This window comes from Streptopelia decaocto (genome assembly GCF_964273445.1).
Source record: "Streptopelia decaocto genome assembly, chromosome: 6".
NCBI classification, from domain to species: domain Eukaryota; kingdom Metazoa; phylum Chordata; class Aves; order Columbiformes; family Columbidae; genus Streptopelia; species Streptopelia decaocto.
The window spans coordinates 49,344,019-49,359,795 of record NC_138660.1 but is presented as its reverse complement, the minus strand read 5'-3'; the positions used below and the strand labels follow the sequence as shown (position 1 = coordinate 49,359,795).

General features: G+C 39.8%; 1 protein-coding gene across 2 annotated transcripts in view; it reads right to left on the bottom strand.

Moving 5' to 3' along the window:
- Positions 1–15,777, bottom strand: part of GRB14 (growth factor receptor bound protein 14) — a gene marked incomplete at its 5' end in the record, with an annotated part of 71,710 nt that overhangs the window by 21,849 nt on the left and 34,084 nt on the right. For both annotated transcript variants that reach the window (XM_082056144.1, XM_082056145.1), the window contains 3 exons: positions 2,576–2,650; positions 4,594–4,715; positions 13,556–13,712. In XM_082056144.1, coding sequence (XP_081912270.1) covers positions 2,576–2,650; positions 4,594–4,715; positions 13,556–13,712 — 354 coding nt within the window. The remainder of the gene's footprint in view (positions 1–2,575; positions 2,651–4,593; positions 4,716–13,555; positions 13,713–15,777) is intronic.

Here is a 15,777-nt window from a genome sequence, read left to right as displayed (position 1 = left end):
ACCTACAGAACATGAATATCAAATGCCTCTATTAAAACATGATGAAGAGGGGAGGAAAATAGGTCTATTCTTCAAGTAAAATCAGAAAAAAATGTAATTACTTGAGTTAATTTCAACCTTCTATTTTGAAAATGTCACTGTTACATTTAAAATGCTGATTGACATACTGCATAGTGAAAAAATATGCTATAAATACAATCAAAGATCAAACAAACAGAATGACAAAACTGTAGAAATGTTATTCAAAGAAGAAAAAAGAAAACAAAAGAAACCTAGGATAAAATTCTGACCCTTTGAAGTAATTAAAAAAAAATATTGACTTCACTGAGACTAGGATTTCACCTACTAACTCAGGAAGACTCAATTCTGTCAACACTATCCATGCTGTGCAGTCTATTCATTGCAAATGCTGTGATGAATAAGAATACAAGAGGATCTAGTATGTACATGAATTCATCTAAAATAAGAGTTGCTCCAATGAACAGCCCATGTTTTAAACAAGCCAGAAGCCCCATTTAAAATTACATTCAACAATGGTTTCACATTTAATCAGACCAAGTGAATTAATTTGTTGACCACCTGTGAAAGCTGTGGTTCTCAAAAAACAACCAAGCCAACCCAATGTCTGAAAATTATAATAGAATGTTTCATTACTATGCGGAGAGGCCACAGATGAAAATCTTCATATGACGTTCATTTTTGACATGTTTTAAAGCATCCAATTTGCAAAGCAAGTTCCAAGTGATCCATACTGTCTACCACCAGACAAATACATACAGTGCTCTGTCTCAGAGCAGCCATATTCTAAATAATATAGCGACACACTTTTTTTTTTTTTTTAATGCTAAAGATCTTAATGTCAGAGCTTAAACCTCTCTCTTTGGGATACATAGACATTCTGTGCATGTCAGACCTAGTGATTTTACTTGGAACATGCTAAATGGATAGGAGACAGTTAAATGGCTTTTTGGTTTTGAGGTTATCTAGATGCTCTGATTTAAAGTTATCAGCCAAAACACTCACTTCTTCACTATCAACAAAAGTCAAGAAAAACATACTTGAAAACATTTTACTTCCTTACAGCTCAATTCACAAAAAACTATGAAAGTATCAGAAATTATTTTTTAATCATTTGTAAACACTGGGATTGTGATAATTGACCAAGCACATCACAAATAGTAACAAAAGCCCGTTAACTTGTCTTAATGAAAGTTTCCAAGGAAATAGCGACACACTGTACACAATTTAGATGTGTAAGGGCTGCACCATCCACAAGGGTGTTCTCTACTTTGTGCCTAAGCAAGTTCTATTCAACAAAATACAATTAAGCAGGCAATGAAACACGAAATAGCAACAGAGGAGATTTTGTAACATCTTCTCAAGCTATCAAAATGGGATGTAACTATTCATATTTAGAATGATTCTTAATCTTGCCCACAAGCTCTGCACACATTCTACCTATCACAGTATGTTCCATTTCCAGGGCTAAAGGAAGTTCTGTGCAAGAGTATAGGGCAAACAGTTCCATTATAAAAGTCTTTATTATTTTTTTCAAACTACCAAATCACATTTATGAGCAAAAAATACTAAGTTCTATTAACACTGGGGATAATTTGAAACATTTTTCACTATATTTGGGATAATCTTAACCTCCTGACTAACGCTAGCTTCTATATGGATGTAACTATTTAAAACAGAAGAATGCTTTCGGAATTGGTTCTTTCATATTTTTAATTTACTCATTGATGCAAAGGTAGAATTTATTATATAGATGCAAAAGAAAATTTCTAATTTCTATATTTCTTTTACTTCTACCTTAAAAATCTTCTGTAATTATGTTGCTTTTCCAATCATTCTTTATCCCCAAAACTCACACATAGGACTGTTGTCTTAAGACCAGTGAAAGTTTGTCTATTAATTAATTTTTCTAGTGACAAGCAAACAAGAGTGATGTGTATGCTTCCACCTTTATTACTCATTTTTCCCCTCTTTGAGAAGTAAGATGATGATCCCTGATATGGTCATTCTGTGAAATTATTCCCACTGTAAATTAACATCTTTCATCTGCTTAAAAGATGACTAACACTGATTTTTTTTTCCGAAGGCTACAGTAGCCTTCAAGCCAACAAATCATACTAGTCAGTCTAAATTTTCTACTCATTGAGTTTGACCATTTAACTCTTTTTTATATCCATTTGTATCACATTAGCAGTTCCTCATTATTCCACCAAGGCCTGCTGTTAAGCATGTGCTGAGTACTGCACTACCCCACCTTTTTTAGGAAATGGGGTCTTTCAACTCAAATACCCAACAAATGTAATAACCATTTTTAGTGCATTTTGTCTGGTTTGGCACTCCTTGATTCTGAAAGAATGTGCAAGTTTCCAGGCGTGGTCATATAATAACAACTATCTGGAAGAGACACATCATATCTCGTAAGGAAGAAAAGTTATTAACCATGTTTTGAGGTATTCAAAACCTAGTCACAGATCCAACAGTGACAATGAGCTGTGCTCACACAACACAAGGGAAACTCTGAGCTATGGTGGCTCATCTTCATTCAAAGATTACAAACCTGTAATATCCCAGAATGGCTTATAGCTGCACTGGTCTCACTTGGAAAAGATATCATATGATCTGGAAAAAAACCCTGTAACAAAAACAATTTGTATCAAAGTTCCATAAAGATAAATATAAAACCTCCTGTCTCTTTTGAACATAAAATTAAAATTCTCAATGCAGTGCAAGACACTGCAGATTATCTGATCCAACAGTTTAAGTTTACCTTAATATAATTCCTAAATTTGTGACATCCTATATATTATCTGATGAAAAACTTGGAATTTTGAGAAAACATCAATGGTCCCTGGAAGCAAGAGGGTTTCAAAAACCCTGCATGTCATATTGCAGTACTTGGCCCTTAGTGCTATTTTTCTAGTAGTAATTTCTGTTGCTGTTCATATGCTTACCTGGGGCTTCGAGATGCTACAAAGTAGGAGGGTATACACCAACATGCTGAAAAATCGCATTGTTTTCTCTTGTCTTGTTTTCATTACACTAGAAAACCAGTAAATATTCTGGAGTAACTTCCATTAATAGAGAACTAGCCCCCTCAGCTTGCTTTTTTGAATTGTCCATTTTGTATGATACGAATATGAATTAACACCAAAATTTGCGTACATCAATACAGTGTGGTTACAAATTCTGCATGTAAAGTGCCAATTTCATTAACGATGAAAGCTCAAGGTATAATTTAGGGACAGACCTGCAGCTGGGGAGTTCAACAGGCTGATAGGAACCAGCTAAGAGTTTGACTGTTACAAATAATGTTTTCTCAAGGCTTTGAGAAGTTCCAAGCTAATATTCCATTGGCAGTCCAATGTCCACTGACTTTAACTTTTAATAAAAATGAACTACTGGTAGGGTTAATTCATATCAACATACTTCTGATAAAGCATTCTTGCTACACCTGGACCACAGTACCCAGAATGGGACTCAACAGGAACAGGAAGGACCCTGATTAGCCATGTCTGCTGATGCTGGTCATAGCGGCATGTCAATCACACTCCACACCTGGTTCCGCTCACTGGTTAACCAACACACAAACAGATTTATTCTTTAAAAGCTTCTCTGCTAACTGGAGAACATCTCAGGCTCAGAATTTTTCACTAGTGCAGTGATACTTCCATAGTAGAGGAGTATATGATTTACCCAGAAAAACACAGGTGGAGCAAGAAAAAACCCCTCAGATCTCTTCTATCTTCTGGTATCTTAATATTTATCTTTTCTCAGGTAGATAATTTGAGTTCCCTTGCACCTTTCACCTTTCAAGTCCTCATATATTTCTGCTGCTTCTCCCTTTGACATCTGAAACAAGCCGGCTTTACAAGAGACAGCATTAGGAGCGATCCAAACACACCATGCATTTGAGCAATCAGGTGGCAAGTTTCTCCTGCTGAGCCAGGACTGTTTCCATGGCCTTTGCCATCAGCCAAGGTCCAAATCAGCAGCATTAACCTTTGGCAACATCCTTGAGCTACGAGTTGTCTCTGCTCTCTTTCCATTCCTTACATACGCTAACTTTGGCTTCGCTTTCACTTACTCCTAATACGTTATGGCTGCTCATGCCCTTTTGTGTCAGCTGTCATTTAGCTGCAGCTGTGAGAAGCTGCCATTGGGCAGCACTGGGCCTTAACATTCGATTTTCACTTCAACAATAAAATCATCTTTTCTACAGATGCCCCTTCTTACACTGCTTCATTTTGTATTTTATTGTCACTTGATGGAAACTTCATTCAATTTCATAAACTTTATTTTGTTGTAGATCCATGTGCACACTTCAATAAAATTAAACCCACGTCCGCCCCCCTCACCCAAAACAAAGTATAAACATGGATGTTTCACAGTTGCAACAAAAAGACTAGCCAACAGTTAAAACACTGCAATGTATTCCTGTATCTCACATATTCCCTTCTAATTATTGCTTTTGACTCACATTACACTAACAACTCTAAACTCTGCCTGTATGTTAACAGAAAAGACTGTTTTGCATCAACAGCAACTGCATCACTTCAGAGATATGTTAGAACTTACCAGTGGATTTTTAAAAAACTCATACTTGGCATAATTTTTTCTAAAATACAGTTTATTTTCCTCTTCCATTATCCAGTTTGACTGGACTTCCATCACTAATTCATGATCCTCTATAGCTCTTCCTGTAAAAAAATAAAACACATTTTAAAAAAAGCAACACAAAACCTGCACCTAAGAGCCTAGTCCATTAGTCAGGCCCACGTTACACCAAGTTACTGTTCCACCTCAGCAGGGCCCCAGTTCTGAGAAAGGTCACATGAGGGGTTTTTTGCTCATGTTTAGTTGTTTTCTTTTACAGGGGCAGCTGAGGGCTCTACTCCATTTCATGACCAAATCCATGTTGTCTTGCAGAGGCCAAGCAGTGACACATGGGCCATGTAACTCGCAATTTTCTGATTACATTTTCTATACTTCACTGCATTATCCTAAGGGACCTTATTATACACTTTAAATGAATGTTGACGCTCTTATGTAACTGCCCATTGTTAAAACCTTAGATAAAAAAATCTTAGATAAAAGAATAGTATAGATTTTTTAAAAAATCATAAATTCTTGCAAGTCCTGGCTAAACAAAGAGCCCACCTTTCATAAAGTGTAGCATGCACAACCTTCTAAGAGACAAAAATCAAACTTCAAATTTGAAATCATTAAAACCTCTTTAGAACTACAACGTATTTTACTGATCTTCACTTGCCACCTCTTTTACCAGTCACTGCTTCATGCTTCCACACTGTCCAATCTGGTGGCCAACAGCCTCACTGTAGCCCACAGATCTACAAGCTTCTTGGGGAAGTTTCCAGCCAGCAAATTTAGAGACACTACACTCATACAGCTAAATCCCACCTCAGTGGGAAAATAACAAACTCATGACTAGCAGAGAAAAAGCACTCTCATGATCTACAGATCTAGCAGGGAAAAGTTAAATTTCTATTTAATTTAATTCATTCTTCACTGAATTTAACTAATTCTTGAGCCCATAAAGACAGGAAGAAAGGATGCTACAAAATTCACATTTTGTAACCAGATCAAATGAAGCTAATAAATAATAGAATCATAGAATACCAGGTTGGAAGGGACCCCAAGGTTCATCTGTTCCAACCTTTCTTAGGAAAAACAGAGTCTAGACAAAATGGCCCAACACCCTGTCCAGCTGAATCTTAAGAGTGCCCAATATTAGGGAATCCACCATTTCCCTGGGGAGATTATTCCAATGGCTGATCATTCTCATTGTGAAAAATTTCCCTCTTTTGTCCAATTGGAATCTCTCCAGAATTAACTTTTACAAATTACCACTTGTCTTTTACATGTGACTCCTTGTAAAAAGGGAGTCTCCATCTTCTTTGTAGCCACCCATTAAATATTGGAACACAGGGATAAGGTCTCTCCTGAGCTTTCTTTTCTCAAGGTTGAACAAACCCAGTTCTCTCAGCCTTTCCTCCCATGGCAGCTTCCCAGTGCTTTCATCATCTTTGTGGCCATTCTCTGGACTTTATCCAGCCTGTCCACACCTTTTTTGCATACTGGGCACTAAAACTCAACACAGTATTCCAGGTGTGGCTTGACAAGCGCTGAGTAGAGCAGGATAATTACTTCTTTGTCTCTGCTGGTGATACTCTTCTTGATGCAGCCCAGCATCCTGTGGGATTTCTTTGCCACAGAAGCACACTGTTCACTCATATTGAGTTCATACCGGGACTCTTTCCACAGAGCTGCTCCCCATCCTGGTAGATCCCAGCCTGTGCTGCACACCTGGATTATGTTTCCTAGGTGCAAGACCTTACACTTGTTCTTGTTGAACTTCGTAACATTCTTGTTATCCCACTCTTCCAGTCTATCCAGGTCTTCCTGCAGGGTGACTTCCAAAGTGTCCACTTCCCCACTCAGTTTGGTATCATCAGCAAACGTCAACTTGATCCCATCATCCAGATAATTTGTGAAGATATTAAACAGCATTGGGCCCAATGTCTGTCCTGGGGAGACCCCACTCATGACAAGTTGCTAGTTTGAAAAGAAGCCATTTACCACCACCTTCTGGGTACACTCTGTCATTCAGTTCCCCATCTACCGCAGAGATCACTTGTCTAGACTGTAACACACCAGTTTCTCTAAGAGGAGGCTGTGGGAAACCATATCAAAGGCCTTGCTGAAATCCAGGTAAACAATGTCCACTGCTCATCCCACATCAACCAAGCAGGTTGTTTTGTCATAGAAGGTGATCAGCTTTGTTATGCACTGTTTGCCCTTGGTGAATCTGAGCTGTCTTTTCCCCATCACACATTTCAACTGACTTTCGATAGCCCCCCAGGAGGATCTGTTCCATAACTTTCCCAGGGACAGAGGTAAGACTGATGGGCCCATAATTTCCTGGATCATCCTTTAAGCCCTTCTTGTAGATGGAGGTGACTTTAGCCTTCTTCCAGTCTTCTAGGATATCACTTGATCTTCACAACTTCTCAACGATTACAGAAACCAGCCTTGCAACAACATCAGCAAGTTCTCTTAAAATCTTTGGGTGGATAGCATTGGGGCCCATCGATTCATAGGGATCAAGCTCCTGTAACAGTTCACATACCAACTATTCCATCTGCTGATGGTGGGTCTGTCTCTGCTTGCATCAACCTGGATTTCTGTTCCCAAGGTCTGGTACCCAACAGTGCTGGTAAAGACAAAGGAGCGGAAATTGTTGCAAACCTCGGCCTTTACAGCATTGTTGGTGACCAATTCACCCCTACTGTTTAACAGAGGGCAAATATTTTCATTCTGTTTCTGCTTGTTGTTTATATACCTGAAGAACCCTTTCTTGCAGTTTTTGACAACTCTGGCTAATTTCAACTCAAGCTGAGCTTTTCCTTTTCTAACTGCATCTCTGCACACCCTGGCAATGCCCTAGTAGTTCTCAAGGGGTATTAATATGATTGTCCATCTCTGGTACACTTCTCTTTTGGTTTTGAGCAAATAAAAACATAAAGCAATTCAGAAAACAAAAAATAGCCCCATAAACAGTGAAAGAAAAGTGAGAATCTTAAAATATTGTACAGGTTGCTCTACTCCAAAACATGTTTTTCAGATGCAGGGGTAAAGAGACACTAAAGAACTGAAGCTGTTACTCAAAACCAGCACTTTTTTTCCTTTCAGTTTTACAGAAAGAAAGTGCTCCTCTGGGATGACATTTAAACAGTTGGCATTGTGACATTTTAGAAAATACCATTTCCTCAAGGCTTACTTCTTGGTAAAAAAATAAGACATTCTGCATCACCCCAATGGATGGGTAAGGGTGCTGCAACTTCTTTATTTTTTAGGTGTCACATCACAGAATATTTTACCATTGCTTCATCTTACTGAAACACTGATTTAGTGCCCTCCAAACCACAGCCCTGTAATCAAATCTCTAAATGTTGCCATGAAAAAGCTGCACTTTGGTTTAATTAGATCCTCTTTGCTCTTCCAGCTAGACTGGAGAGCTTCTACCTTACTCGCTACCACCTCTTTATTACGACTATCTCTAGCATGAGGAGCACCTGCTACAGCCCAGAACAACATCTCCTTAACTATGGAAAGTAACTAAAGCACATGGAAGAAGATTCAATATTGACGTGCATGATAGAACACATTTCAAAAAGCTTCCTCTCCAGCATCTGCCGCTGGACAGCTGTAAAGTCTTTTGTCCCCTTGGCAATAGCCATGATATCTGTGACTTCTTCATTCCTTTAATACCAAATCCCAAACACTGGAAAGCTAGTGTTCTCAAACTAAATTCAAAACAAAATACCATGCTAACTACTAAGAATAAAAGTTTCTACCTGCATGAAGGCTTACTTGATTTCCGTCAAACCATCACAGCCACCCAGAGGGAGAAGAAAATTTAAATGAAATAAAAACAGAGAAGCCATTGCCCAGTACTATCACACAGATAGTGCTTTGTGAGCCTTCCCACAAGCTACCTAAAAGAATGTGGATAGTGAAATAAAAATGAGAGACTGAAACACAACGATGAGGTATATGGCCAAGGCACTACTGCCTACTCAAAGACGAACCCTCAACACATCTGTTGAGCTGCAGAAGCAAATGGAAAACTGTTTACAGTCAACACAAAAATTTCCCACAAGAAAAGGAAAAATATAGTTCCACACTAAAGGGCATATAGGTTTGTGAAAACAGGAATATACAGACTATGTTTTTGTGTTTCCTTTTGGGTGGGTAGTTTTGTTTTGTTTTGTTTTGTTTGTTTGTTTTGGAGTTTTTGTTTGTTTTTGTTTTGTTTTTTGTTTTGTTTTTCTTTTTTAATTTTCACATGCACTGACCTCCACACAGCAATGAAGGCACACTTTGGTGTTGTAATTAATGTCTTTCTTGATTAAAAGCAGAACACTGTGCTCAGCTCACTAAGATTCATGCAATCATATCTAATTCAGGAGTACTCAGACAGCTGTTAGATATTAAAGAAAATGTTCACTAATTGATGAATGAATTATTAATCCCCATCATACTGGAATTCACATAGACACATATGCTCACACTTCTCATCCAGTGCTTAAGAATTTACTTAATGCAAGTGAAGATCAGTATGTTAAACCTTTCAAACAAAACCCATTCTAACAGTATCATAAAAATAAATCCATTATTATTCAGTATTATTAAAAAACAAACAAAAAGATATCTCAAGTTGTTCCTAGTAATTTTGAATCACTACCCTCATCATTTAGAAAATTATTTTGTTTTTAAAATGAACAATTCACCTTTTCACAGTATCACAGTATCACAGTATGTTTAGGATTGGAAGGGACCTCAAAAGATCATCTAGTCCAATCCTCCTGCTGGAGCAGGAACACCTAGGTGAGGTCGCACAGGAACATGTCCAGGCGGGTTTTGAATGTCTCCAGAGAAGGAGACTCCACAACTTCCCTGGGCAGCCTGTTCCAGTGCTCTGTCACCCTCACTGAGAAGAAGTTTCTTCTCAAATTTAAGTGGAACCTCTTGTGTTCCAGCTTGATCCCATTACCCCTTGTCCTATCATTGTTTGCCACCGAGAAGAGCCTGGCTCCATCCTCATGGCACTCACCCTTTATATATTTATAAACATTAATAAGGTCCCCCCTTAGTCTCCTCCAAACTAAAGAGACCCAGCTCCCTCAGCCTTTCTTCATAAGGGAGGTGCTCCACTCCCTTAATCATCTTCGTTGCCCTACGCTGGACCCTCTCCAGCAGTTCCCTGTCCTTCTTGAACTGAGGGGCCCAGAACTGGACACAATATTCCAGATGTGGTCTCACCAGGGCGGAGTAGAGGGGAAGGAGGACCTCTCTCGATCTACTAACCACCCCCCTTCTAATACACCCCAGGATGCCATTGGCCTTCCTGGCCACAAGGGCACAGTGATGGCTCATGGTCATCCTGTTGTCCACCAGGACCCCCAGGTCCCTTTCCCCTACACTGCTCTCTAATATGTAATCTCCCAACCTATACGGGAACCTGGGGTTGTTCCTGCCCAGGTGCAGGACTCTACACTTGCCCTGGTTAAATTTCATTAGGTTATTCCCCGCCCAACTCTCCAGCCTGTCCAGGTCCCGCTGGATGGCAGCACAGCCCTCCGGCGTGTCAGCCACTCCTCCCAGCTTAGTGTCATCAGCAAACTTGCTGATAGTACACTCAATTCCCTCATCCAAATCGTTAATGAATATATTGAATAATATTGGCCCCAGCACTGACCCCTGAGGCACTCCACTAGATACTGGCCTCCAACTAGACTCCGCACCATTGACTACCACTCTCTGGCTTCTCTCCCTAAGACAGTTTGCAACCCACCTCACTACTCTATTGTCTAGACCACACCTTCTCAACTTAGCTGTGAGGATGCTGTGGGAGACTGTGTCAAAGGCTTTACTGAAGTCAAGGTAGACCACATCCACCGCTCTGCCATCATCCATCCACCTTGTTACAGTCTCATAAAAGGCTATGAGGTTGGTCAAGCATGACCTACCCTTGGTAAAGTCATGCTGACTGCCCCTAATAACCCTCTTATCCTTGATATGCCCTGAGATGGCACCAAGGACAAGCTGTTCCATTACTTTCCCAGGGACAGAGGTGAGGCTGACCGGTCTATAATTACCCGGGTCCTCCCTCTTGCCCTTTTTGAAGACTGGAGTGACATTTGCTTTCCTCCAATCCTCGGGCACCTCTCCCGTTTCCCAAGACTTGGCAAAGATGATGGAGAGCGGTCCAGCAATGACCTCAGCCAGCTCCCTCAGCACCCGCGGATGCATCCCATCTGGACCCATGGATTTATGAATGTCCAGACTATTTAATTGCTCCCTAACCCAGTCCTCATCGACTAAAGCAAACTCCTCCATTGACCTGGCTTCATCTGGGGTCTCAGGGGTACAGGGCTCCCCAGGACAGCCTCCGGCAGAGTAGACAGAGACAAAGAAGGCATTCAGTAATTCTGCCTTCTCTGTATCTTCTGCCACCAGGGCACCCACCCCATTCATCAGTGGGCCTACATTGCCTCTGGTATTAGTTTTATCTGCTATGTATTTGAAAAAGTTCTTTTTGCTGTCCTTGACCCCTCTCGCCAGCTGTAATTCTAAGGAGGCCTTGGCTATCCTAGCTGCCTTCCTACATCCTCTAACAGCAGCCTTATATTCCTCCCAAGTGGCCAGCCCCTGCTTCCATGACCTGTAAACTCTCCTCTTCTGCTTGAGCATACCCAACAGATCCCTATTCAACCACGCAGGCCTCCTGGCTCCCTTCCTTGACTTCCTACGTGTGGGGATGCTCTGATCCTGAGCGTGGAAGAAGCAATCTCTGAATGCCACCCAGCCATCCTGGGCCCCTTTACCTTCAAGCAGTCTAAAATTTCTAAATGATTTCTAAAATGATGCCTCAAGCAGCTGGAGCGATCAGAAGACTGTATGGTGAATGCAGGTCTTCAGACCTGCATGCCAGCTATTTTGAGAATTTCAGACTCTTAGGAAAAGCCACTTAACTAATTATTTGATATTGAAATCTTCCAAGAAATCCTTCCAATTGAAACTAACACACTATTTGACAAAAGGTGTATTATGCAAATAAATAAAACTGGAGAAACAACGCCACTGTTGTTCTCGCATGGTTTGTCAAAAGTGTGTTCTTCTGTAGTTACTACACTACTTAAACACCACCGCCACTATAAAATACAGAAAACACTTCTACTATTTACATAGTAGTGTTGTCTAAAGCCATTTTTATGCCTCTGCTTCTGTAGCAGTCAGTCATTTACAGCCTCAACCCAGATTTAACTCTGACCTTACTCTGAGCCGGAAGCATCTTACAACTGATACATTCAGTGCAAAAGGTTATAAATAACTTTGAAATGTTACAAAGCAAGAAAAAAACTTGAAAAACGTTTGAGGCTGCCTTCATAGGATAAAGGAGCAGAAAAGGGCAGAAAACAGTTTAGCTTTTCTAGTTCATCTTTAAAATACATCTATTAAACATAATACAGTTGGAGATGCACAGTCAAGTTTATTTTACACAAATGCATGAGTCCAGATTCCCTAGATACATACAAAGAAAGGTAGTTAAACAATAGCTTTGTGTGTATGTTGGGCAGGTGTTTATTTTTCTTGTGATGGTGCATGTTTTTGTGTTTGGGGTTTTTTTTGTTTGTTTGTGGGTTTTGGTTGGGTTTTTGGGTTTTTGTTTGGTTTGGGTTTTAGTTTTGTTGGGTTTTGGTTTTGCTTTTTTTTTTTTTTTTTTTTTTTTTTACATCAACAGTACTAGAATTACCAGGTACCAGTGCACTTTCTTCTAAAAATTAAGGACTCCAAGGAGTTTTCTATGTATTTTAGAATGCAGGAAGGCCCCCAAAACATCCTCTTCCTCATGCCACACTTTGCACTAGCAACTAGAACTGAGGTTGCAGAAGTAGCACCTTTCGTAACTCGAATACAGTGCCAAAGTTCAAGAATAATATGAAAACTCTGAGTGACATGGCATTTGTCTTCTAGCAGATTTTTCTGATATAATTCCCTATCAAAATCAAACACAATAGAGTACCGAAACATGCTTTAAAAAGAAGTAAGATTGTCTGACTAGAGGATCAGTTCAATACTACAGCCTAATAGTGGGCTTGTAAAATCATCTTCTGCTAAGTGAAGTCTTTCCTGTCTTCTGCATTTTCTACATCTCTGCAAACTTCTCCTTACTCCCTATATTTAATTTGTCTTAATGGGTTTCTATACTGCAAAATTATGTCTATACACTGCAAAAAGGAACAGAGATCAGAAGTTAAAAGTACAGATGTTCGTACAGTTAATTTGAAATCACGGATTACTCCTTTTAAACTTTATAATAGAAAAAGAGGCTTTTTACCACACTAGAGGAACACTGATAATGTGGAAGGAGTTCAGAGTATTTCTTTTCAGCAACTTAAAATACTAAGCATAAAGTCACTTCAACACAGTTCATTGGTCCATAACTGGAAATTTAGAAGAATGGCTTTGTTCTGCTTTTTAAGGCCTGTCCCAGAGTTCACAATAAATCTGGCCAAACTGATCGTATTGAAGGAAAATACTGACAGCCTAGTCTGATGTTTCTGAAGACTGAGCCCTGTTGTCCAGATAGAATAGCACTACATGCAATGAAAATAACCCATGTCTTGTCAGAGATAAGCAGGAAACATCAGTAGAAGAGGAAGAACTGCCAAAGAAAATAAAGAAAAAGTGAGAAAAAATTTGCAGTGAGAACCTCAATGGTTAGTGTCTTTCAGATCAACTCTTACAGATGTAGAATAGATCAAACAGCGTGAGGCAAACGTACTGTGCCAAAAAAAAGATAAACAGAAGAAACAAACTCCCAAAGAACAAATTCACACAAGCCCTCCCATCATTTTACTCCTAAGCCCTTCTATTACAATTGTACTTTTATGTGAAAATGAACACCAAACACGTTATGCACTGCCACACCATTGTGTACTGTTAGTCTTACCTAAACCTGTGTGGGTAAGTTGTTCAAATAGAGTCCAGCTGTGGTCATCAATATAGTGGTTCTTCAATATCAACAGCTGACATACATCCCTGGCTGTTATATCACGTGGTACTTCCAAAGCTCTGCTACTATCGTCTTCACTATATACTTTAATTACCTGCAATAAATAAAAGAGCTAAAATATCCGTAAGTTTAATATTCAATTCAGTTAGTCCAAATATGTTCATCTCTCACCTTCATGACTGGGACAAGAACTTATACACACAGAATGCAATATTAAAGCAAGCCACTTCCCTGTAGTGCAATGGTGCAACTGAGAACAGAACAGCTAAGCAAGCACATCCCACTTCTAACTTTGGCTACTGGACCACTCTTTGTATTTTCAAAAAAGCACTTTCACCCAAAAGCTACTCAACATCATGAGACAGGGAAGTGAATATATTAATTCATCTTTAAGAATGGGACCTGTTCTCCAATATTTACATTTTCCAGAAGTGTGGAGTAATACTGAGCAACATTGTTCCTTCTCTACCAAAACTGTAAGAGCCTGTGTGTCCATGCCCAGTGCCGAGCCTATGCAGAGCCGTGCCAGAGGAGACACTGAGCAGCTCCCTTGCCAGAGACAGTCTGGCCACAGCAGCCAGGAGCTCAGCACAGGTCAAACCACCTGGGCTACCCTGTCTGTGCCAAAGCACAACGTCCTCAAGACAAAGGGCATCCAAGACATTTTAATTTATCTCAAAAATCCTCCTCCCATTCAGTTCATCCATATTCATCAGAATACATGACACACCTCACCTGAACTTCATGCACAAAAACTAAATACAGTTGTAAACCCTTCATTAAACATCGAGACACAAGTTCCTACTTTAAAGACAAACATGCGTGTTACTGTCAGTCAGTCCTTAATTGCTACCTTACTAAACACATGCTCATTTCAAGCATCTAATGAACAATCAGCAATGTATCATTGCCTTGTTACAGCAGCTCCTTCTCTGTTTTGTGCTGAAGTTGGTAGGAAAGTGAGCAAGGAGATGTAACTGTATCTCCTGCCACCTCTTTTTCTCCCACCATTAGAAAAAATCCAAAAATTTAAAAAAAAAAATAATTTAAAAAAAAAAAAAAATCAGGTCAGCTCACCCATGCTTTCCAAATATCAGAACAAGGAAAAAGGACTCTATTTGGAAACCACATAGAGATTAAAGTACATGGACAGTTTTACTCCTCTCCAAAATCTCATTTTCTCTATGGAACTACATATACAGCAGTTCTGTTATGAACTTTGACCCTGCATTAAATAAGCATGATGATTTGCTTTAATGTTTCTGCTAAAAAATGGTAGCAGCTCCAGAGTTCCACACAAGGTTCAGACACCCTTGCCACAACACCAACCTTCAGAATACAGCAAACATTAAAATCACACCTTTAAAGTGGTGAAAATCTGTCTCTACTCATGAATCAACCACCTCAAAGCAGAGTCTTCCAGGGAAAACAGGCAGACAAAGTCAAGCCAAAGTTTCCACAGGACTAAGCTACAGACCAGCACTTACATTTAATGCAAAAGGCAAAATGACCACATCGGTATTGCATTCAATGATTGATACTGCCAAAACAGCCCTGGTTGATGGCTATAGTTGGTTTTACAAGATGTCTGTGCTTTGGCAGCGTTCCCACTGCCAAGCGAGACCAGCAGCAATGCAGCTGCTTGTAGTAGGGTCTCATTCCATACACTCAACTTACTGAAACTCCTGCTCCAGTCACACAGAAATGATCTTCTGCTGTTCAGGATAAATCAGCATGAACGATTTAAATTCCTACAGTATTTACAAGATGAAATTAAAAGAGGTGTCTGGCAGGATGCACTGTGAACAGGATGGAGGGCTGTACAGGGGAGGAGAAAAAACAGCATCCCATCACTTGAAAACATGTTCTACCCCAGGCAGCACTGAAGGTCAGGGATAGCTTCATTATCCTCTCCTGTAAGTCTGTGTCAGGCTGAATCTAACACATTTTACAGGCTGAAGTGTCAGAAAGGAGACAGACAGTATAGAAGGGAAAAGGAAGGGAGAGAATTAAAGTGACTTTCCTAGTATTGGACTAGATGATTGCTGTAGATGGCTTCCAACTGAAATATTCGGTTTCTCAATATTCTTGCAATAAAGCCCAGGTGAGAATCCATGGCTACGCCCTGGCTACGGACCCTGCCAGCATGTAGTAGCAAC